The sequence below is a fragment of the Gouania willdenowi genome, chromosome 21, assembly GCF_900634775.1.
Source record: "Gouania willdenowi chromosome 21, fGouWil2.1, whole genome shotgun sequence".
Taxonomy (NCBI): domain Eukaryota; kingdom Metazoa; phylum Chordata; class Actinopteri; order Blenniiformes; family Gobiesocidae; genus Gouania; species Gouania willdenowi.
The window spans coordinates 15,457,284-15,482,728 of record NC_041064.1 but is presented as its reverse complement, the minus strand read 5'-3'; the positions used below and the strand labels follow the sequence as shown (position 1 = coordinate 15,482,728).

General features: G+C 39.8%; 1 protein-coding gene across 4 annotated transcripts in view; it reads left to right on the top strand.

Moving 5' to 3' along the window:
• The first annotated feature begins 340 nt into the window (after positions 1-340).
• tbl1x (transducin beta like 1 X-linked) overlaps positions 341-25,445 on the top strand; it is a 29,763-nt gene continuing 4,658 nt past the window's right edge. Inside the window, exons 1-12 of one of the 4 annotated variants that reach the window (XM_028435785.1) lie at positions 341-991; positions 16,572-16,678; positions 18,258-18,403; positions 18,623-18,842; positions 19,330-19,462; positions 19,628-19,769; positions 19,875-19,938; positions 20,076-20,173; positions 21,702-21,762; positions 21,844-21,965; positions 22,072-22,146; positions 22,226-22,353. In XM_028435785.1, the coding sequence (XP_028291586.1) occupies positions 16,621-16,678; positions 18,258-18,403; positions 18,623-18,842; positions 19,330-19,462; positions 19,628-19,769; positions 19,875-19,938; positions 20,076-20,173; positions 21,702-21,762; positions 21,844-21,965; positions 22,072-22,146; positions 22,226-22,353 (1,247 nt within the window). In that variant the 5' untranslated portion in view covers positions 341-991; positions 16,572-16,620. Of the gene's footprint in view, positions 992-8,190; positions 8,385-16,571; positions 16,679-17,195; positions 17,686-18,257; positions 18,404-18,622; positions 18,843-19,329; positions 19,463-19,627; positions 19,770-19,874; positions 19,939-20,075; positions 20,174-21,701; positions 21,763-21,843; positions 21,966-22,071; positions 22,147-22,225; positions 22,354-25,445 lie in introns of those variants that run through there. The other 3 variants (XM_028435786.1, XM_028435788.1, XM_028435787.1) reach the window with 3 other exon arrangements.

The window sequence follows — 25,445 nt, the reverse complement described above, 5'->3', positions numbered from 1 at the left end:
CTGCAAAATCTGTGGTCTCTGCAAGTGAAAACCAAGGGGACTTTAGCAAAAAGCTGCTGCTGCGAGTTTTGGCAGGAAGTACGCACTCGTATTACACATCGTACGGTAACCAAAGGAATGTGTCACACTGATGTCAACTTGTTATTTACTTTCCAAATCTGAATGACTGAGCAGGGCGAAAGGAGAATTAATCAACCCACTGTGTGACCGGGCAGGCGAAAAATAGCCGACTGGTGTGTGTGGGGGATGGGAGGCTCTCTGAGGCCTGAGACTAGCAGGCAACATGCTACAAACTGTAGTCTGACACTGGATAGGATAGCACCAGAGAGGGGCTTAGTTTAGATATATCACATGTAGTAGTAGTAATTAATGTGTACGTTATGCTCGAAAATGTAGTGTAATATAAACACGGCTATTGTGAATAGGACATTAGAGTCTTTGTGTAGGTGTCTCCCTCTTCATTGTGGCCATTAACTCATACAATGACGTGTAATTAAAGTGGTATTATGTTAGAAATATAGATGACGGTGTGTTTTCAATATTCAGGTTTAAGGTCAGCCAGCATTCATTCAACCCCCCCACACCTACCACCCCCACCCCCCCAACAGCCCCCCCTCTGTGCGCGCCGCTGCCTCTTTCACGTTGCCGCTCAGTGAAGGCTGAAGCCCCGCAGCCACCACACAACAACCCGGGCTTAGTTCCAACTTTACCGCCAGTTGAGAGCACGTCTGCGGGTGCTGCTGCTGGTGCTGCCGGTGGAGCTGGTGGAGGAGGACGAGCCGAGCTAAGGCTTTTGTTGTTACCCCGCCGACAGTGAGAGTCACACGGACGCCAAAGCAAGCCGCAGTCGGAACTTGAAATATGACGGTGATGGAAATGAGAGGAAAGTCGCTGGTGTCTTGCTGAAGTTGGAGGTTTCTTCTCTCCTTGTGGGAAGAGGAAGAGGTGGCGGCGGCGGCGGACACGACCACGAGTTCACCCTCAGTAGAAGGTAAAGAAACTACACGGTGTGGTTGTTGTTTTTTTGTTGTTGTTGTTTGGAGGCTTCCCTCTATATTTTGAGATACTGCTGATTACTGTGGAGATTACGAGAAGGAAGGTAGCCGGCACCCATTGACTCTACACGTGTGTTCTCATTTCTGCTTCCCCCCACCTCTTTTAACTTATTCTCTATTTATTTTTATTTTGTCACCTTACTATAACGTTTTAATCTCATATACATAGGCTTTTACCCTCTTATACCCAACTACGCTATTTAAAAAAACCAAAACATCAAGTTTTAAAGGGCCACGTTGTCTTGTTTTGCCAAATCAAAAGCTTACTCTGCCTAATTTACACCACTTAAATGATTATATGGATTTACTTCTGCATAGATTAATTCACGTAAAGCGTAAATACTTATTAAACGATTGATAATTATGTTTCCATGCAGACTCATGAGGTGAATGTGTGGGGGAGGGGAAGACATTCAACTATACTGTACTATGCTGCCAGCCTGCCACCACTCTCAAAGGACAGTTCATGTTACTGTATAACTACAATGTTAAGCTGCTGATTTTGGTTTTGAATTTGGAAGCATATCTTAAAAAGGAAGGACATGTAATAAATCCTTAGTAAATGTGGGTCTTTGAATGGTGAGCACAAATGTCATAGTTAGAGTGAACACTTTTCTGATTTCCTTTAGTGGGCCTATTTCAGATATAATGGGAATCAGTATTTTAAACTTGATTATAATTTGTGCCTATGATGTATTCTAATGCAGGGTATAAGGGGTGTGAATCAAAGGAGTATGCCTGCTTATTTCAATTTAGTTTTAACCTGTTTGTTAATTTGATTTTTCTTTTAATTTCAAGATTCAATCCCAAATTGATGCCGCTTCTGCCTTAGTTATAAGTGAACATGTATTGAACGATTAGGTTGGAATGAAACTGTGTAGGCTCGATTTGATGTCTTTGCTTCTGCGGCCACCTTTTCCTGGTTGTTTTGAAGAATGTTTAAGGTCACGTCGCGGGTCACACCATCCTCTTTTCACTAATGCCCTCGCCAGTGTTGATTTTGTGAGCCAAGAATTTTCGTCGACTACATTTCTTGACTATAACGAGACTACGGCTAATTTAAATGAATCACATGTGATCAAAAACGACATCAAAATATATTGACGTATTCGTTAACGAATAAAAAAATGAAACTATAACGTTCACATGGGACGAAATCCAATCCGCGCCAAGTTATATTTTTGGAATGTATCCAATCAAAATGGCTTTTGTTGCATTGAAGGCGGGACAAGCCGGTAAGGCATCCAATAGGAAGTAAGCTGATTGTGTTTGCGTACATTAACTCGTGGCCTTACGCATTGATCGCATCAAACCTGTTTGTGTATTTACAAACATTCAGGTTGAAAAACGGAAATCGAATCTTTAATGAACATAAAGATCTTTTGCTTTATATTTTATCTGTAACAGATTCAGTCGACTAAAACAAGACTCCAAATTTCCTGTCATAAATAACCCTCGTCTTTGCCATAGGATCATCTGTGGCTGGTAGTAATTCCAGTTCATTGTGGATCGCACTTGCCTGCAGATATCACATGTTACTATAATTGTGTAAAAGGGCTTTAAGCTAAAGAACAAGACCAAACAAACTCGTATGGCAAGTCTGAACGATATTGTCTTGAAAAGTTGAACCCTGGAGCTGTAGCCTTATAGCTAATGACCACCTTGTTGTTGACCTGAGGAACAGGTTACTGCAGTTGGCACGATCATGTCATTTTAAACCTAATTTTTGAAATCCTGCAAACGCAACGACGCGCCAACAAGATAGATTATTTTGGCATTTCATATAGTGTGCCAGAAATTGCAGCTTTAAATGTCATGCTATACATGCTTTCAATAGTTATGGTTTTAGTGTATGTTACTGTAGTTTAGAAATATTGGTTGTTTAAACTAAGCATGGATGACGATTGCATTTTTATTTAATGACCAAATTTAACTCTTGTGCTATTTTTTTCTACTAGTTTCGTTCCCACTCCCAGTGTTGAGGACTTGCTGTCAACTCTAATAGCAGTCATTACAAAAACAGGTTTAGTGCCACCCATTAAAGGACAACCGCTGACAAATCTAGGTGTCCTAAGTTTTACGTTTATTGATTTCTAAATAAGTTTGCGTAAATGTCTAGCATGCAATATAATCTGAATTGGTAATAGTGGGTTATTTTAACAAAAGTTGGCACATTCATTGCATCAGCTGTAGTTGTTAACACCAAAAGTTGTTTTTGCGTTCAAGCGCTATTGTTACCACAAAGTCTTAGGTGGCTTTAACTAAACTAGGCTGTTAGCCCACAGGTTATTGTCTGACTGCCTGTGTTGCGTGACAAGATTTTAAATGAAACACGTTGTTTTTTTTGGTGTCAGTTTTTGTCTGGTTTTGGGAAATATAAATACAACCTGATGGCTTGTATAGAATATTGGAAAATTAGTTATCCCTTAATGCTCTCTTGGCTTATTTTTGTATTAAATTCTTATTGATTAATCCATTTGGAGAGGCGAGAGATTTCCACCATATTGTGTTTAAGAGAGATATCTGTCCTCCTCTGAAGAACTAGGGCAAAGGAAGTCCCTGAGAAAGCCCAGGCCAGACTTGTGGTGCGGCAGGTCTCAGTATCAGGCTGTCCAAATATTTCTGTTGCAGTATTTATTTATAATGGGCTGTGGGGGGAGGTGAGCCTTTCTTCCCCTCCAAAAAAACACATTCAGGGTACATGGGCTACAGGCCAACTGACAGACTCTGAAATAGCAGCCACACAAATACTGGTGAGTCGGAGGCTGCAATTATTTATTTAGATGCATTTTTAATTGTAGGGTGGCGCCATTTATTGCCAAAAGCAAGGACTTGTTAGTGATGTTGGTTAGTCCTGTGTAGTAAACATCCATGAAAGAGGCAAATTGACATCATTTTAAGGGTGTGCTGGTAATAAAATGAAAAAAAATCGGACACTATGGATAGTGGTGGTTTAACAAAACATCTATTTATTTTCAAACAGGGTTTAAGGAAGCAGTGACTGGTTTAACACTAAGAGTAGAAATTGTTTCTTTTTCCATCTTGTCGAGTGTTCTGCATTGGGTTTCACCCAGATTAGTCGTCTCCACTGTTGACAAATGTGCGCGTGATGGAACAGTAGGTGCTGTTGGAAGGTGCTGAAGCACGTCCATGCTTAGGTGAGAAACCATTTGCTTCAGGTTATATTGTGTTTTCACCCAGTCTGAATCTTCTTACCATATCCTGGTGCAGCCATGTACTGCAAATAAAACTGCACCTAGAAGAATACATTTCTTGTGAAATTCATAAAAAAAATATGTAGGCCATATTGGCATTGATGCCATTTGATTTGATTCCAATATACTAAGTAAATGGTCATTGACATGTTAATCTGATTTTGCAGTACACATTATAAAGTTACCTTGATTTGTCTTAGGATTCATTCTTGTTTTACATATTGAAGCCATGCAGCCTTTTGTCAGGTGACATTGATTAGCCATATGAAAGTTGCATAAGCCAAGGCAAACGTTGATGGGAAGATTACTCATTTTTTGTTCCTTTCCATTACTGCTTATTGTGTTTCATAGCTGGCTAATACAATTACTGAAAAGAGTAAGTCTATGTTTTAGAGCCTAAAGAACAGCTTTGTAGAGTTTAACTAGCCCTCTAGGAAAATATGGTAACTGTCTTCTGTGTGCTTCGATTGTTTTTGTGTGTTTTGTACTTTCCGTGCTAGTGGCTGACAATAATGAAGTAAATGTATGTAATTCTGTTACTGTAAAGATCTGCTTCACTCTTACTTTATCTGTCAAACATATTCAATATTCCTTGTGTAACGTAAGACCACAAGATCATTTTCTTTTGTTTAACTTTATTCTACGTATTTTCTAGTCAAACTGTAACAAAAGTATCATTAGCTGTGTTTCTATTACTTTTGGAATTGCCCAAAATCTAAATAGTGCAAGAAAAATAAAAACACTCAAATATCGCTTAAAAGTTTTTATTCTTTCGTGAGGAGGAATTTCTGACGTTTTCAATATTGAAATGTGTCACAAAAGCGCTATGGAAACACTTTTTCCCACAAATACAAGTCGCGTACCTGGTCACATGACCCCTTCTCTCCGAGAAACCATGGTACTGTACGTGTAGGAGGCTGGGACATTTCTTAGCATTATTAAAAAATATTACTGCCACATTAGATGTGATACAACAAAGAATGCAGAGTTTTCTAAGGAGGTTTCCTTCCTGCAGCGAAGTCTCGCGGGATGAGATTTCACGGGAGTTACGAGGCTTCTGCCCAAAACAACGTTCAATGGAAACACGTTCAAAACGCAGTTACACTTTGTCAACATTTAGAAATATTGCTTTTATTTTGCAAAAATCTTTAATGGAAACATAGCTTCAGTGTGAATATTATTTTATCCTTTTCAGGGTCATGTTGACAACCGATTTTAATGGGTCGGATTGCGTTTTCTGTTTTAGACATTCATTTAATTTTTTACGTTTAATCGGAGGGCCTAGCCTGCAATTACACACTGAAACGTCCGGTCTTAAAGACAAAACCATTCCTTTCTGTCTGACTAAAAATGATTGGTGTAAGTGCTAGAGCGTTTTAACCGCTATAGGGTTCTTGGGTGTGATCACACCCTAAAAGCAGCTTACAGCAGTCGCACTCCTCACTCTAAAAACTCTGTTTCAGAGTTAGGAGTGATAGCTTGCATCACTATAACATTTACTTGCCAATGGCAAGCGTTAATGTCGAGCCCTGCTTTGATTGTGTTTGCTGCAAGATTTTTTACACGTAGTATTACAGAAGACTAAAGAAACCATTTAACAGAGGAGTGTGTGGCGTGCAGTAACAGTTGGGCTCAGAATCAAGATCAGTATTTCAGCGCACTTGTCTGTTTTTTTCTTTGACCCTGATGTCAGATGGAAGGAGAATTCAAGGATGAAGGAGGGGGGTATTTAGGGTGGCATGAGCAGCTGTTGACAGAGAAGCGAGATCTTTTGGTATCCATGGCAACAGTTGTATTGCCTACACTGGTTTGTCTCCATGTTTACAGCTTATTTGTGCAATCCTCTCAGTGTGTTGCCTATGTCTCAATATCGACTGTCACAGCATCAAGGACACTGAATTCTCTTCTAATATTGACGGGTTATAGGGAGGGAGCTTTATTCTATCAAATCAAGACAAACATTATACATTCCTCAATGGTTTTGTTAGCATGTTAGACATATATTGTTAGTTTCATAGGTGGATGCATTAAAATATTGTCAAAATAATGTATATGCAGTATATTTATTAAAACAGATCTTCACACAGATCTGCTCCAAATTCTATATGCAGCACACACAAACCCGTTCCTTTCTTTCATGTCTAGTAGCTCAATGGTGCCTTCTTGATCTAAAAGAAAAGCCGTATACGCCAAAGAAATGACCGGTTTTCGATAATTGTTTTGATATATACTGTAAACGTCCCAGCATAAGGCTTATACGTCACAGTGAAATATATAATATTTTTTTTCCTGCTGCATTCTTTAAAGAAGCACAAAAGGAAGATGGCGTGGTTCAATATATATACGTGTACAACCCTCGGCATCAGAACAGCATTCTGTTTTTCAGTCGTTTCCACACAAAGTACTCATTGGGCACCACTCCCACAGAGCTATATAATACACATGCGTGCCCCACAGCGGCTGGTTCCCTGTGTGCTTTCTTGCATCTATGAAACCAGGTTTTTTTTCGGAGGATCTAATATGATGCCCAATTACAGAGTGTTGACTCAAAATAGTTGTATAATCCTCTTAGTAGAACAAGTAGAGAATCAGTAATTGGGAACCATTGCCCATTCAGTACAACAATCTAAAATAAGTGTTTGTTTCTTGCCATGGCTGTTGTTGCAACTATCCCACAATTGATTCATATGTTTGCAATATAGACTCGTATAGAGTTTTGTAAAGAAATTGGAAGTGTTGCTATTTGAAAAGAGCGTATTCATTTTCTGTCATTCATGACAAACATTGCTAATGTACAATGCATTTTTGTGTGTGTAAATACAGTCCTGTCTTTGTAATGGATAGAAATCTTTTTGTTTCATCCACATAATTGGAAGAAAGCCAAGGAATTTCCTTTTCCTGAATAATCCGGTATTGCTGTTAGAATCTACTATACAGTGTGTATACTAAGATTCACCTAGAGACAAAGTGGGAGTTGTCAGCTTTATTTGATGGTAACCAGTTTGGCATGAATGAGAATCTTGTGGTCCTTATGTTTCCAATAGGAAATTGTTGTGATAATTCCTGTAGTGATCATTCCCAGCTGCCACCCATCCCCCACCATTGCTGCTCGGGTAACAATGAAACACATTTATCTTAGTGCTTAGTCTCTGCATGATGAAGTCTTTATTACATATGAAGAACACATCCAACCAATCATCCTGCTGTAAATCTATTGGAATATCAATGATTCAGTTCACTCTTGTTCTGTGTCGCAATCACAAGACTGAGGCATGGTTGCGTAAGCTGTTGTAGAAACAAATGCCCTCAGTAAAGCTTTACCCCGATGACCTTTCCTATTAACTCCTGATAGACTCTGTAGTTTAGGTTTACTGATATCAGGGGTGGCCAAATGTGTGCAAATGCAGGGCCAGAGATTTTCATTCTAGCTGATTACCTCAGCGGGTAATTTAACATCCGAGTTATTCTCGTCTAAAAAGGAGTGTTAATCAGAGGGTGGAGTTGGAATGAAAATCTGCAGACTGTTGTCTGTCCTGGCACACGGCGAGCCACCCCTGGTAAACATTTAAAAAAACGTTGCCACCCATAGGAAGCGTGGGAGAAGTGTTTTCCTTCAAGACTGAAGCCTACCATCCCCCACTGTTTGCTGACCTACATTGGCTGTCACTTATGACTCAAAGAGAGAGGCAGAGGACAATGCACAAAAGGTTGTTTTTGATTACCTGTGTGTGAATCATTATGTATCAGCCCCACTCTCCCTCCTCCACCATCCCCTTGTGTGTGTGTGTGTGTGTGTGTGTGTGTGTGTGTGTGTGTGTGTGTGTGTGTGTGTGTGTGTGTGTGTGTGTGTGTGTGTGTGTGTGTGTGTGTGTGTGTGTGTGTGTGTGTGTGTGTGTGCGCGTGTGCGTGTGCAAGTCTGTATGTGAGTGTGTGTGTGCGTGCGTGTGCGTATGTTGCTGTCGTTCCCCTCCCCCCGTCAAGACTGCAGCCCAACCAGAAGCTTCAAAGGCGGGTTTTACTCAGCAGAGCAGTTCAAGAGAAAATGGCTGCTGTTTCCAGGTCTTGTTTGCACATCTGTCAGAGGGTGACCGTTCAGGAGAAAATGGCCTTTGTGGTATGCAGTGTTTTAACGTTATTCCTTCTAAATCTGCTAAGGGAGATGGGTAGATGGTGAAGTGTTTGTAATCATCTTTGTGCCCATATGTTTCTCACATGCAGATATTTTTTGTTGTCAATGTTTTACGTAAAACAAAAGATGCTTTTTGGTGTCAGTGCTACTGCTAAGTTCAATATGGTCCAGTGTCTGAATTTTCGAAGTGCTGCTTATCGTGCAGTAAGAACAGATTACATCATCAGGCAAATAATGCAAGAGGTTTGGCACATCTATCGTGATGCAACTGTTAACAAATGTAGCTAGTGGTTTCATAATAACTATCTTTGTGTTGCTGGTTGTTCTAATGTTTAAAAGATTAGTGTATCCTCCTACTTTTGCTTTATATATGTTTCTTTAGGCAGTGGTTGGATAACATAAACTATCGAGCGTTAAAGGATTCATACTTGGTTGTATTTGAGTGGAATTAAAGGAATATAAGAGAATAGGCCAACAAAACTCCAGTTGCTCCACCCAGATCACTGAACTGTATGAATAAACCAGCTGTGTAGCAATGTTTAATGATGGTAAATGTTTTTATCAAAGCAATCAGACAAAGCCCTGCGCCATCTTATGTATCCTCTGCAAAATGCATGTGTACTCCGACCGTTTCAGCCCATTGTCCACAACAGGTTCAATACCAGTTGGGGCTTTTGTTGATTGTGGCCAGGACATCGGGCTTTGGGTTTCCATGTGCTTGAGCCACACTGAGGCCGCCTCATACGTCACTACTGAACGTCTCAGTTTTCATGGCCAAACATTACAAACTACAGGAACATTTGTGCAGTCTGGAGGGCACTTTACCCACAAAATTAGGAAACGGTAACGAAAAGAACACCTGCTCATTACGTCTATTACACCACAACAGTGGTGTGCAATAATGCAATAATACCTTTATCCTTTATATTTATATATATATTTTAAATTCCTTGTGCTGTTTTTAAATTGTACTTGTCGAGTAAAAACCTTTCTGAAAAGCACACAATCCAACCTCATTGGACTTAAATGTACTTCCCTTCAAATTAGATGCAAGAATATTTAAAAATGCTGCAATGTGGACAGATTATTTTTAGACAGAGCTAACGATCTGTGTGTATGTAGATTCCTCGGCCCTCATTTTTCAATCTTGCAAGAAAATGGATGCAGAATTGATCTTGTTATGACTGAACACGCATGTGATTTATCAAACATGGAGAGAAGAAACACTGGCAAGAATAGAAACTTTTCCGTGATGGAAGTCAGCATCTTCACTTCTGAAGTGGAGCAAAACAAAGATGTGCCTTTCGGCATTGTGATAACAGGAATTAAAGCAGCTCATAAAAACATGTTGAAGAGGATAACGGAGGCAGTGAACAGCTTTGCCAGGGGAATGGACTCTGGTTTAGGTTTGACTAAAATTCTTAACAACTAACTTAACCCATTTGATAGGATACTTCATCACACTACCAATGAAATGCTGCAGGGTTTGAGGTATATTTTTTCACTTCCGATACGATACCAATATTGTGGCCTTGCATATTGACCAATATCGATGCGATACAATATCAGCACGAATCATACGTACTTTTATAACTTATTTTGTAGTGTGGAATGTCAGCAAAGGCTTAATCAAGTGATGTTATTCAAACAGAGAACAATAGTCAGCAACAGTAGGTAAGAGAAAAACTGACCCATTTATTATTAACCATTTGGTTACATACATTTTAACCTTCAACATAATATATACAGTATTCTACAATTGAATTAATATAATATTTATCATAGATTTTAGATGCAGTCCGATAAAATCCGACATTTGTTTTTTGGCTGATATTGGACCAATATCCACTATCAATATCGGATCAGGACACCCCTAATACTTTACGTTTTAAAAGCGATTAATGAGGTCCTGTCTCCGGCTGTGCTGCCCATGGTTCGGCATTGGCTCCTCAGACAGCACTCCATACCAATGCAATGTGCAAAAATTAACTGGTTAAAATAATGTTGCACACTTTCTCTGGGGTATACAAACAGCTCTGATGCAGTTGCTGTAGTAGAGACCAATCTCGGCAGACAAACCGAAATGAGAAGAAGATTGTCTAATTTATTGTTCAAAGCCAGCAAATTCTTCTACAACATTCAACAATATACTAGCAACAAATTGCTTTGCTTTTAGTGGTTTTGATGTTTCGTTTGCCCCATAGACACCGGTATTCTGCCAACCCACAATGCCGTGTCCTCCAAGTAATCTTCGAAGCTTCCTTTGTTATGTCCGAGCCAAGACTGTTGGTTCACAGCCCACCTAAAGCACTCTAGACTTCGATTGGAAACGCTCCAAGTTCGGCTAACACAATCGTTCGAGAATTCGCTTGCCCGGTCTGCTTTAGACTTTGTTTGCGTGTTCACTAGGGATGTAACGATTCACTCAACTCCCGATACGATTCGATTCACGATACTGGGTTCACGATACGATTTTCTCACGATTTATTTTACAAAATGGGAATGTTGACAAATGACTGAAAAATATTCCTTTATTTTTTTGGGGAAAATACTATACTATTTTCCTTTTATTTTTCATTGTCAAAAGAATCCCTTGATAAACTATTCAAAATTATGCAATTTGACTAAAAATAAATCTTGAATGAAATAAATAAAGGAATAATACAAATAAAGAAGAAACCTATTAATTTAAATTCTGGTTCTATAGTAAACAATTCAAAACTGCATAATAGTTCTTTTTCTTTTTAAAAGTGCAACTGAAAATGTATTTTGTGCCTTAACAATTGGACTTTTAAAAAAAACAAAAAAAAAAAAAAAACAGTCATTTTACTGTATTTACGTCAGATATTTGTTTAGACCAGCAGAGGGCGCTGGTAACCCAGTGGTCGGTTAGCATGCAGTTATTCCACCAGTGAAGAAGAGAAGCTATGCTAGCAGACAGAGCTAATAGAAAAATTTTACACTTTTACAACTTTTACAGATATTCACGTAATATTACAGATATTCTTTCGGTGCTAAAGGAGTAAAGAATCATTTATGAGCATGTTTAACAGTAAATGGCGACCAGAAAGAAAATAGTAGCAGATTCCGCCCGTCACGTCCGCTTCTGGAAGGATTAATATATAGCGCCCTCTGCTGTTTAAAAAAAGTACTGCGATTCAATTTTCAGAGCATCGATGTGAACCGTGGTACCTATGAATCGATTTTTAACTGCCTTACGATTAATCGTTACATTCCTAGTGTTCACATTGCCCAAACGAGGCGGACTATCTCAGCAAACGAATCCTTGAGCGTTTTAACATCTCTAGGATTTTTCAGTGTGAACACACCCTAAGGTCCAGAGCCAAATGTTGCCCATGCCAACTGCTTTTGGTCTAATTGTAGGTAGTGTAGAGTCCTGATATTCTACATAGTGAATCTTAACATTGGCCCATTAACTTTGTTTTTAGCTTATTGCATTCAGCTAGTTTATACAACAATTCCAATGAATATAGATCATCTTGAAACATTTTTTTGAATTCATTTGATGGTGTACACAGAACAGCATCCAGCAAAAAGAACATTTTACTTTTGGACATTCTGTGAAGGGACATCTTGGCTCAAAGCAAACATCTTGTTCTTAAAATTCGAATCCCAAATGCCAAATAAATTGCCTTTCAAAAATGTCCAAAAAATAGCTGGAGCTCATATTTGTGTTTTTAAAAAGGACTCCCCTTTGTTTGGTTGGATGTGATTGACACTACATTTGATCTAATCTCATCAAAAGACTTACAGCAACGATCTGAGGCTCTACAAGGGCAAGAAGTGTCAAGAGAGACATGCTTTTATATGCTGTGATCTTTCAGCGCCAGACAGAAAACTAAATGAGTTGGTGAACATGTAGGACACACTGTAACAAAGACACTGTTGTTGAATTTTGTAGAACAATGTGCCATGCAGAGAACCAAATCTGTCCATCTTATTTAACGTCATTGTTTCCAAAAGTATCCAATGGTCATTGATTGACTATTGAATAGTCGGTCAAAAACGTAACATGGTTAGGTTATGCTTTGTTCTGCTTGTTATTGGAATACGGGAGTCAGGACACTGGCAATTTACAGTTTACAATTTTGTAGCCAGAAATGTTTGCAGCCTCTGTGTAAATCTTTCTAATTATTAGATATACAGTAAGATATGTACTGTCTTTCTCTGAGACTTTGGCTACATTCACACTGCAGGACTTGATGCTCAACCCCGATATTTTTGCCCCATGCGACCTGTATCTGATCTTTTTATGGCAGTCTGAACGACCCAAATCCAATTTTTTCAAATGCGACCCAGGTCACTTGGATATGTAGTCCTAAATAAAGATACGTATCCGATCTTTTGCCATGCAACTGCAGTGTGAACGGTCAAGGCGGATTTTATGCGCGTTCGATATGTTGACGTCATTATTAACAGCTGGAGCAGTGAGAGGTGCGCTGCGGCTGTGCACTGTCCTCTGCTCACCACAAACCAGAGAGGGACAGGCTTGAATCCACTGTTGAATCAATCCTGTTTTTGCACAAGAACATGGATATTTTATACCTGAATTATGTTAATGTACGTTTGACATGTGCTTCTTTCCCCGTGCGCTGATCTGTTCTGTTGACATTAACAGTTGTTTGTTCATAAAAGTAATGCTTACCACTAAAACAAATGTAAATATGTTATTTGTATGAGGAAAAAATAGGTTTTAACTGTCATAAGGTTCACATCATAAATGGTCTTTGTTTAAAAGCAAAACGGCACCACATATTTGTTTCTCTTTTTCTTTTTCCTCGTCCTCCTTTCCACCTGCTCATTCATTATCCGGCTCCACTGCACAAAAACTTTGAGACAAACGCGACAATGCGCATGCGTTTCAGTTTGGAGCCGCAAACCATTCACACTGGAGTCTGATTCAGGTCACATTATAAATGGTAATGTGAACGGACAAACAAAAAAAAAAATCAGAAATTAGCAAAAAAAAAATTGAATTGAGCATTAAGGCTTGCAGTGTGAGCGTAGCCTTTGAGGGAACTCCTTGCCAACTATCGTTCAGACATGTTTTAGTAACCTTAGCAAATAGCAGCGCTATCTGAGCAGGGTCAAAGGTACAGGGTTGGGTCTGAGTTTTTAGTTTTGCTTTTTGCTTCAAATGATCTTATTAGGGCAATACAAAAACTTATTTAAATGGCACTGTTGTAATAATAATTAACTCAGCCAATCAGAGCTTTCCTAGTTTCACTGTATTTCTGTATGTTTCTACAAGCATCTACAAACTCTTGCACCTCCTCACTGCTCACTGTTTGCATAGCAGTCAATTTATAGATCTTTATGGTCATCTTGTACTGTAGGGCTGGTGCTGCTGCTAGCCTGCTATGCTAACTATTCATTAGCTCTATTGTATTTGGTTATTTGTTTTACTTATTCTATTTGTGGTGATTTAGATTCTCAATACTAGTTACCATATTATTTTTAGAATCTACTGTAAACAAACTTTTACTTGGTCCCTCGTGGGCAGAATGTCATCAGTGTCCACTTTTTTTCCCAGCATGCAATCAGACATAAAAAAATGTATAGTGGTGGGCAAGATACTTAATGCTAGTATCAATATTTTACATTATTGTTATATTTTCAGAAATATAAATACACTTTTACTGGGTCCCTAGCTAAGTAAGAAGTCGATATGTGCAATTCATATTTGTGTAATTGTTAATTAAACATTCACTTACATAATAGTAATATTCCTCTTTTAGAATGTGATCATTCTAATGTATTACTTTTTGAGGTTGTGGTTCACGCAAGAAACACCTTTCACTCCACTTATCAATTATGTTGATACAGCCTAGAGCCATTACAGCATGACTAGACTTTGGCCAAATGACTCCTAACTATCCAGAAGTACCTTATCTATTTTTTTTTCTTTTTCTGATCATCTCAATGAAAGGATGGCTGTTGCTGCCTCATTCTAATCTAACCCCCCCCCAGGCCTGTTTTTTTAATTGCTATCCCAGTTGTTTGGTATGAAGTGGTAGAGCTCTGAGGGCAGAGGGTGATCTTGCTTTGATGTGGCTACTCTTTCCTAGGCTCACATGAAAGCCTACAAGTCAAAGAGAAACATGCTGGCAGTGGTCAGATCAGGGTATTGTGCCCATCGTAACATCTAGGCTTAGGGTTGTTTTGTCTCTGAGTAATCTTTCATCGTTTCATGGGATTGGTGTGTGTGTGTAACAGTGAGAGTGTTCACTCTGCTGGGATAATTGTGTCTGGTTATACCTCAGAGTCAGATTTGTGCATTAGTAGCCGCTGTGGCCTATAGGAGGAGCAGTTTGTTTTCCAATAAAAACACTGAAAGGACATAGCTGCACAGTAGAGCTGCAAGTCTTTGCCCGAACCCGACTCGTTCTGGAGCTGTTTGCTGTCACATATGCACATATGTTGAGAGCGTATGTGAAGTCTGTGCGTTACAGCAGTGTTACGACATGCTTTACGACAGAAGTAAACCGGTACGTAGCATGTAGTGTCACATGTTTATAGTTGTATGCAGAATAAGATATCATATAAACTCACCTTGGATCATTCTACATGCGCGCACACGGATTTCAATAGTGTTTCAATAGTATTTTAGGGCCCTTTAAAATACATTTGATTTTTTCCAAATTCCGATTTATTTTTTTTCCAAATTCCATGTTTTCTGCATTATTTTTTTAAATTCCTTTTATTAGTATTTAACTCCTGTGAGGAGTTACTAATAGATACTAATAAAAAGAAGAAAACCATAATTAAACAAAAACGTATGTCAAAAATAAAAATGTAATTTGAGTAAGATTCAATTAAAATGTAGATATAAGTTGTACTGACATGGATTATTCTGACTAGGGGTTGAACGACTTAATCATTTTAGCGGTCTTCCCCCGCTAACAGAGCCTCTGTCCTGCGCTGCTGATGTTTTCCAGATCTGCTTAGTCCACAGACATGTTACCACTACAGCTAACGTTAGCATGTACATTAGCCGTAGTATCTGCCTACCAGCTGCAGTTTGAGCACAAACCAGGAAGGAGTGAGAAACGCTCGATGTTGTGCTGCCTTGCTGTGCAGGGGTACCAGCACCCTCGTTTGTTGTGTTGCGCCGCCATCTTGTGCAAAAGTCAGGTACTGCGACTAGTCGATGTCACGTGGGCAGAGTCGCGAGACAACACTAAAGTCGACTCGTCTGTTAAACCCCTAATTCTGGCTGCTCCTTTTTATTTATTTATTGTCCCCTCAGGAATCAATTGTTTAATGAATCTGAGCAGGTTTATTGATTAAGTTTTGATCAACCAAATTTAAGTTAACCTATTTTGAATTATCCTGATGACGTCATTCCGCACTGTAATGATTAAACAAAACCTAATGAGTGCTCCCTGGAAACATTTACCCATTAAAAAAAAACGTTATTTTCCTCACGATGACGGTGTGTCAAGTTTTGTGTTCAACAGTGGATTCTGTTTTCATTGGTTGATTCCGTGATTCCGTTAAAGTGAATTTTATAGTGCCCACCTCTAGTATTCTGTCGGGCTCCGGCTGGGTCGGATCTAATTTTTATGCCCAGTTACAGCTCTAGTGCACAGTATATTCACTGTTTCAGCAAAGAAAGTTGGACAGACAAGCAGGAATCATACCTGTCACCACTCCTGTCTGTCTGTATTAACAAAAGCTTGAAATGACTGTAGGCTAGGCTGCATCATGTGACTAATTCTCCTATAAATTACAAAATGCCATTTCATCCACCCTTGTTTTCACTGCCCTATTCTTGCTTCCTCTGCCCAGAGTTTTTCCAGGTCATTTCAGTGAAACTGTATTAATTTCATTGAGTCAGTTAAACGAATATAGATACTCTCATTAGGTTGAAACTGAACTATTAGGAGGAACTTAAAGGTTATATAGACCAGGGATTGAGATTATAATGGAATATGTCGTGCAGCAATGGGTAAAGAGCGAGAGAGATAGAACTAACAGCCTGGGATCTGGGGTTGTCCAAAGTGTGTCCCATCACTGGGCGAACAGTGGGGCTGTTTCTATTTATACTCAGATGTGAAAAAAAGGTCCATGAGCTTTGATGAAGTCACTTGATGAAAACACAGACATTAAAATCAATGCCCCTCTTTTATGTTTCTGATTGTTTTTTAGGAGTGAGCTCAACCTTCCAACAAACCTCCTCCTGTTCATCGGGGCTAAGATGAGTATTACCAGTGACGAAGTCAACTTCTTGGTGTACAGATACCTCCAGGAATCAGGTTTGTCTTCTTCACGTCTGATCTGAATGCCTCATACATTCTCTACATACATACACAGAACAGCTGCATGAATTTTTGTCACTTTTGCACAACCAAGAAACGATTGTAATTTTTGCTCAGGATGAACATGAAGACTATGTTTAATTATGTTCCGCATTGTCCAACTCTACATTAGGGCTGGGCAATATGACCTTTTTTCAATATTTTGATATATCTCTATATTTTCCCCTTGCCTTGAGATGATGCCTTGATGCATACAATCGAACCAGCATAGCATAGCATAGCATAGCATAGCATAGCATACCTGTTACTGGTAGTTTCTTTTGTTCAGAGACAAACCCTTAAAATAAGGTAAGTCAGTTAAAACCACATGCCAAATGTCACACAGAACAATATCAAAATTTTGAAATCAAATTCTGTGCATTTGTGCACATTTTAAAAACAACTTCAGCTACCAAAGTGCTGTACAGTTTTTTTTTTTTATTAAAAATTAACTATCGTTTTTTTTTTTTATTATTATTATTGAGAATTGATCAGATAGTGTTATCCAAAGTGGCATACAGAATATATAAACAGTTACCACTACTAACACACGCATGCACTCGCACACACGCGCTGTAACGATGGCCTTCTGAGGACTATACCTTTAAGGGCCATGGTTACGTAAGGTCAGAGTTTAGACCGGCCTTATTAATGATTTGTACTGAGCGCAAGGACGGAATTTTATGTTACATCTCTGATACCGCCCCGTCTGAAACGACATATAAGCTATGTTTGAGCTTCCCCTGCATACAATAAATGTGCAGTGTGATGGTAACGAGTTGTTTTGAGTCCAGCTTACAACGTTATCGACCTACGGAGACCTCTGGATCTCTACAGTGCGCTTGCACACAGTGTTTTACAGTGAGTGGAGGAGGAGGGGCTGTTTTGTCAGCGCGAGGGAGGCGAAGCAGAGTGGCTGTGTGTGAGACAGAGACATGGACACGGGAGAGGGAGAGGAGAAATAGGTGCGGATTTGCGGCCAATGGAAATGACTATATTGGTATTTTAACGCAAAATGAACGATATCTATATAAAGGATATTGTCCTGTGTGATATTGTGCTCATAAATATATCGACATAAATTGAAATATTGATATATCGCCCAGCATTACTCTGTATGCTCACTTACACCAAGTAAACAGCCATTTTGCTGTTGGAATGTGAACACTGAGTACAGTATTTCACTGGGATGCCAACACACTACTCAGTTCTTGGTTCTGGATTTGTAGGACTTGGATCAATAATCAAAGTCTCAGCAGCTTGGGGTTTTTATGTTTACCGTTCATTGAGACTATGTCTGAAGCCATATGGCAGAGAGCAGTTCCTTTATAGTTAACTGTTGACGTGGGCAAGCCTCTTTTTTTTTTTTTTTAAATCTCTTTAATTACCACACTTTTATGGCACACATTTCCATTTTTCAATTACATTTTTGCTTTCGTTGGATGAAATAAGAATGCTGTTTGAATATGCCTATTGCTGGTGCCAGTTTTCAGTTTGGCAGTGCTGCTAATGAGTGTGAATGATGTTTGGTTTACAGGTTTCTCCCACTCAGCTTTCACCTTTGGCATCGAGAGCCACATCAGCCAGTCCAACATCAATGGAACACTAGTGCCCCCTGCAGCCCTCATCTCCATCCTGCAGAAGGGGCTTCAGTACGTGGAAGCAGAAATCAGCATTAATGAGGTGAAGACTCCCCCAGATGTTTGCTCTCACTTACAGATAGAAAAATAGAGTTTGACGCTTTGAAAAACTTATGGGCCAAAACTAATGGGCCAATATTACTTGGAAAAGTCTACTCAAGTGTGTTTAAAGGAAAATCTTTTCACATTTGTAATAATCGCTCTTTATCCAATAATGTCACACCCCCTCCTGAAGTGTTACTCACACATTCTGTGACTACAGGATGGCACAGTTTTCGATGGACGACCAATTCAGTCGCTGTCCCTAATCGACGCGGTGATGCCCGACGTGGTGCAGACACGGCAACAAGCGTTCCGTGATAAGTTAGCCCAGCAGCAGGCCACCGGCACGATAGGAGCTTCAACCTCGGGAAACCAGTCCAACGCACCAAAGAATGGAGAAACCACCATCAACGGAGAGGAGAACGGCACTCACAACATGAGTATGTAGAATTTTAGAAATGGTGCCTTCCCCAACTGTCTCCCAGCAGGAACTGGCATTGGTTAAAGTCAAGTAATTAAATGATCAAATAGAAATCAAGAGGTGCCAACAAGATCAGAATGTGCAGCTGAGACGGGGGCAAAGAGAAACTAAGTTGGTTTTCTTTGAAGGTTTCTAAATCTGCTGCACATTGTTGTTTTTTTTGTGGGGGGGGGGATTAGAAAGAGTTGGCAAACAGAGTTTTGATTAAACCTTGAAAATAATGAACCCTTCATGTGAAAGGAGAACAGCTGGTTTCAGTGCAGCTCTAATTACTCGCAGCCCCATCTTGAATGTTTTCTTGGCACACTAGAACTACACTAATGACTTAAAGTCCATTCATTGAATTCCTGGAAACAGATAAATGTTTGACACAATAGATGTGTAAAGACTGCAATGAAGGCAGATGTTGTTTGTACGGTAAACATGTCTTTGTCCACTCCTTCCAGATAATCACAGTGAAGCCATGGAGTTTGATGTGGATGTTGAGATACCTGCCAGTAAAGCCACGGTGCTCCGAGGTCACGAGTCTGAGGTGTTCATCTGTGCCTGGAACCCTGTCAGCGATCTGCTGGCCTCGGGGTGAGTTTCTGTCTTGGCTGCCTTAAATCCCTCAGGATGAGTCATCTCTGATTATATCCACACAGCAGTGTAGATAGGAAATATGTAGCCATGGTTTGAACATTTTTTTCTCTCCCTACAATCTTTTGACTCCCTTCTGTTGTCGCTTGTTGGTATTGTGTTCAGCTCGGGGGATTCTACTGCCAGGATCTGGAATTTAAACGAGAATAATAACTCTAACTCTACCCAGCTAGTGTTGCGCCACTGTATCCGAGAAGGTGGCCAAGATGTCCCCAGCAACAAAGACGTCACCTCACTTGACTGGAATGTAGGTTTGAGATTGTCCAACTTTCTCTTCACTTGAAACGGTGGAAAAGTGAGTGGGCCGCTGAGAGCAGTGAAGTAAGGCCTGTGTTATCTTTCTGTCCTGCAGAGCGATGGGACTCTCCTTGCTACGGGCTCCTATGATGGATTTGCCAGGATCTGGACAAAAGACGGTATAATGTCCAACATCAGTCACACATTGTCGTCTCCTCGTTCATTAAGTTTATGACACTGGTATCATGCATAATACAACCTCTGTGACAAGTCTGCAAGGGATCTCTTCTTAAAGTTTATGACTCTTGTCCATTAGGAAATCTGGCGAGCACCTTGGGGCAGCACAAAGGGCCCATATTTGCACTCAAGTGGAACAAGAAGGGAAACTGTATTCTCAGCGCTGGCGTAGATAAGGTACTTCATAAAGGTCTCCCAGCATGCATGTGTTTTTCAATAATGAGACCAGAGGTTGTTTTTTTCCATTACCAATCTCTGACATTTCCACGCCACACTAAGAAAAGTAATAAATCTGTGCTGCTAACAATGTGTGATAAAGTCAAAGCAGAGAAACAATGAGAAGTCCTATATGTACCATCAAGACTTGAAAAAGATCAGATATCTTACGACAGTAGAATGTGATCAACTTTAACAAACTATTGTTTCATTTTGAAGTTTACCAATTAATGCCCATTCCTACTGTCAAGGTCACACAATATTAAAACTCTTTATTTGATAACACTCATCAGAAACAGTTATTTCTTAAAAAAAATACAACCTGACTTGGGGTACACACATAAAGAGAATTAGGCTGTTTTTGTCCCTAATTTTCCTCCCTCCTGACCAAGGATGGCAAACATGAGTCGAAACTTGTGTCTTATAAGATTATCCTGTGGTCTTAGGTGTGTGACGAGTAAATTTGTCCAAATAATCGTTTCCGAAACGGATCGGAGCCAACAATCAGAAACATTTAAACAAATATTAAAGGATCTATATCATGCCATATTAACACCTTCCAAAATCAACTACAGCCACATATGGGTAATATTTTACATTTTGCAAAAAAAAAAAAAAAACAATTTATTAAGAAATATGACTTATTTTACATGGTTCTTCTGGAGCTCCGCCTTTCCCCTTATGAGTGCTTTTAGCTCCAAGAGAGTGGCCGTGTATGTTCACTGTGGAGGCGTGGCGCAGGCAGCACTCACTTCCTGGAAGGGGCGGAAGACTTTGGTGACGTCACTAAAGTCTGAACCGGAGGGACAGCTTGTGTTTCAGAAGAGGGCAGAGCAGCAGCTCAGAGAGCAGGATTAGTGAGGATTGCTCAGAGATGCAGGAAGGAAGCCCAATAATACTTTGGGAATGTTTTTGAAAAGAAATTCACATTGTAACAAGGTTAAAAGCTGAAAAAAGTTGATGTAGCATGAGACAGGACCTTTAAAGCAGCACGTTGAAATATCTCAATCATGGCTGACTGATATAATACTACAATTCCCCCGACATTACCATGTAGGAGCTCCGACTTCAGGTGGGGTTCCAAGGCACTTTTTCAAGTAGGACGTGGAAAAATCCATAGTTTCAAGTTGCATGGTACGCAGAATTAGATAACACAAGATTTCTGTCATGAAAGAAGATCAGTGGTTAGACAGAATAATTCTGTGTGGTCTTCATGTGTTGAGTTTATTAGAGCAAACCACACACGATGCAATCAAAATTCTTCATGTGTGGAATTGTAACAGATTTTAAAAAATCACTTCACATTTCGAAAATTTTGTTTACATCGTGACAATTCAATCGTATGCATGTTTGTGTTTCTTTCTGTGTGCTCGCCCCTGTTAATATTGGTGCTTCTGCTGCTTTATGAGGCTTGATAGTAAATGTGATATGAATAACCGTGTTGCATCAATCTGTTCAAACAGCCTTACTATTTGTTTTTTTGTTGTAGACGACAATCATTTGGGATGCGCAGACAGGAGAGGCCAAGCAGCAGTTTCCTTTCCACTCAGGTACAGTGAGTTGTGCTGTACATCCAGAGGAGTTGTGTAATAAATCATTTGTGTATTTACTGAGTGTTTCCTGCCCAACAGCACCAGCACTGGATGTGGACTGGCAGAATAACACCACGTTTGCCTCCTGCAGCACAGACATGTGCATCCACGTGTGTCGCCTTGGCGCCGACCGGCCCCTTAGGACGTTCCAGGGCCACACGGTGAGCAACCTGTCTGCTCTCATCTCCCGGCAACGCTTCACCAGCGCCCCTCACACATGCACTAATGACCTGTTTTCTTTCTTCTTCTTCTTTTTTTTTTTAACAGAATGAGGTTAATGCTATTAAATGGGATCCATCGGGCATGCTGCTCGCCTCCTGCTCTGACGACATGACGCTGAAGGTATGGCTACTACTCACACTCCACAACGGAGGTGGATTTGTGTTTAACTGCAGTTTTATCTATTATCCATCAAACACAGATTTGGAGTATGAAACAGGAATCGTGTGTCCATGACCTCCAAGCTCATAGTAAGGAAATCTACACCATCAAGTGGAGCCCCACAGGTCCGAGCACCAACAACCCCAACTCCAACATCATGCTGGCAAGGTAGTACACACCAGGATTGGGCTCAATTATAATTGCAATTGGTCATTAATCAAAAAATTACAGTTATGACATCATTGAAAAAAATCTGTTGTGATTGTAATTGAGTTCAAATTATTCTATAAAAACTGTCACTTACAATTTAATTGAACGCAAACCTGGGGAACCATGTTACAGTTCTATGGCTTACACACACACACGTAGTTAACAATTATTAAAATATGTTTAATAATTGTCAGTTCCCTTGAGGATCATTTTCCCATTTGAAAACATTTTATATCGAGGGGTACATACTGACACAAAAAAGGCTCTGACGCCCACACCAAAAATATTAATACCAATATTTTCATGGATAAGGAAGTCGATCAAGGTAACTTAAGAGATAGAAAACAAATTACATGATAGATCAACATATACTGTATCTCTGGTCTTTGGAGAGCGCAGACGTGTTTTCATTCGCTCCGATAACATGACCTTGGCTACAGCTGGCTACAGCTGAACAGCCTGAAAAATTGGGCCCAAGACTGAAGGAAAATGGTGAAAAAACCGCAGGGAGGCCCTTCAGAACCCAATTCGGGTTTGGAAGAGGTCAAGGAGATGATACGCGAGGGTCTACGAAACCTATCTGCCGAGATAAAGTCGTTGGAAAAGACGCTGGAAAACTCACTGGAAAACCTACAAAGCGAAGCAAAGGTACTGAAAGAAAAGAATGAAAGAAATGCTGAAGAGATAAAACTGTTGAACGCCAGGGTTGAAGAGTTGGAACAAAAGGAAAGAGAGAAAGATGTCATCATCACAGGCCTAAAGATAAAACCCAGGAGTTACGCGAGTGACGAAGAAACAAAATTGATTGAACAACAGGTCATTGACTACCTGGAGTCGAAAAACATTGTCCTGAACCCTGACAATATCAACTCCTGCCATCTCCTGCCAAAGAAAAATGATTACAGAGCTGTAAAAATAACCTTCACGAATAAGAAATTCAAAGGACAACTACTAAAGCAAGGAAGAAAGCCTGACAAAAAAAATGCAAGCATCGCATGGAAGGCACGCCAAATAAAAAAAAGAGGAAAGATTCTAAAAACGTGGACAAGGAACTGCAGGATTTATTCATTTCAATTGCTAGGTGGTGGGGTGATTAAGGATTACATTAAATTTAAATTCAAAGTGTTTATTGTCATATGTGCAGTTAGAAACACGTTTTCCTGTACAATGAAATTACTACCTTGCTTATGAACTAAGATATAATAATGTGTTTATACAAGTTAAATCTAACAGTGGAAAATACAACACTGCCAATAGAACTAACAACAGCTGGATTAACCTTGATGTAGAGACAAAACAAGCTGCAAACTTGTGTCCAAAAGAGACATTCCCGAGTGGTGACATTATGGATGAAAAGGAAAAAACCTTCCAAACACCTTCGAAAGAGGAACTATTCTTGAACTGGAGGAATGCTAACAACGTCTGGCAGGGAACAAGGCCAACACGAACAACGATAGAGAGGAGGAGGAATAAAAACAAGACAACACTGACTACAGATGAGAACAACTCAAGAATGTTTGACCAGAGAGACATGTAAACCCATGTAAATTTGCGATGGTAAAACAGTGGACGGGACCCAGATAAGCAAACTGCTTCTCTCGTCTCTTTTTTCGGCATGTACAAAAAAAAACATGTAAAAAAAAAAAAAAAAAAAAAAATGAATGTAACCATGTCGGAAATAAACTGAAAAAAAAAAAAAAATATATATATATATATTTTGTTGTATTTTACAGCTGATTTAGGACATGGATCAAAACTGACCTGTTATCATAAGAGATGCTAACACAAGAGGAAGGTTAAGTTTCATGTTTTTTTTTGTCAGTAATTATGATTTATGTAATTGAGAACATAATTGTAATTGAGTTTCAAGGGAAACATATTAATTGTATTTGGGGGAAAAAAGTCATTTGACGTAATTGCAATTGAGTTGTAAATGAACATCGATAACTGAAGACGTAATTGTAAATTGACCCCAACCCTGCCACACACACACACACACACACACACTATTAGTACCACACTTCACGAGCACATAAAAGTTAAGTTTAATGTCCCTGTTTTGTTTCTGTAGTGTATAAATCTACCAATGTAGATATTTGTAAATGAGGATTGCACTTGTCCCTTAAAGGTACCCATGATCAAATCCTTCTGCTTCCTTTGTCGACAGTCCAGAGCCGTGCACGCTGACCTAGTTGTGCATGCATGTGTAAACATAGTTTTTTTTTTTTTTTTTTTTTTTTTTTTTTTTTTTTTTTTTTTTTTTTTTTTTTTTTTTTTTTTTTTTTTTTTTTTTTTTTTTTTACCTTGTCTGCACATGCTGTCGAAGGTTAACACTACAAGAAGTGCAATCTTTTAACAGCAATGCATATTTTATTATTGCAATTAAATAAATTTATTTATTTCATTGCATAATTGTGACCATCACCAGCCCTCCCTAGGGAAGGGTAAGAAATACTTTATTAAAGGGAGGATGTAAAAAAAGAGAGGGCAGTGTTTACACCAAGGTGAGGGGTTGGAGGGGGGTGGGGAAGTTAACAGGAAGAGGGATACAAGATAGGATATGGAATGAGTGGGGAATAGTGTTAGGTTCCAAGTGATGCGATGTGAAATTGTGGTTGTGTATATTGTGCAGTTTGGTGACCAGTGTGCGGTTTAGGAATAATAGTGGTGGCTGTGAACAGAGGAAGAGGTGAGTGGAAATTCCATAAAACAGGTATTTGGGAACAAGGTGCAAGGTGTCTAAGGTTGAGCCCAGTATGAGTGTTATCCCACAGCCCAAGGCCAGTGCATACATGACAAATGTATTTCCAAGAACCGCCACTGCAAAACCCACGAGCCGCCCCCGGGCCCGAAGAAGCAGTCAGGCCAGCAGCGAGAGCGGGCAGCCTAAGGGCCCCCGGCGACCACCCCACGGCCAAGCAGCCCCCCGCACGCCCCCAAGGTCCCAAGCCGAGAGGCAGCCATCGCCCCCCCCATACACACCCGAGAAAGCCCCAAGGAGCCAAGGACCCAGCGCACCACGCCACCGATCCCACCCCCAACCCCCAGAC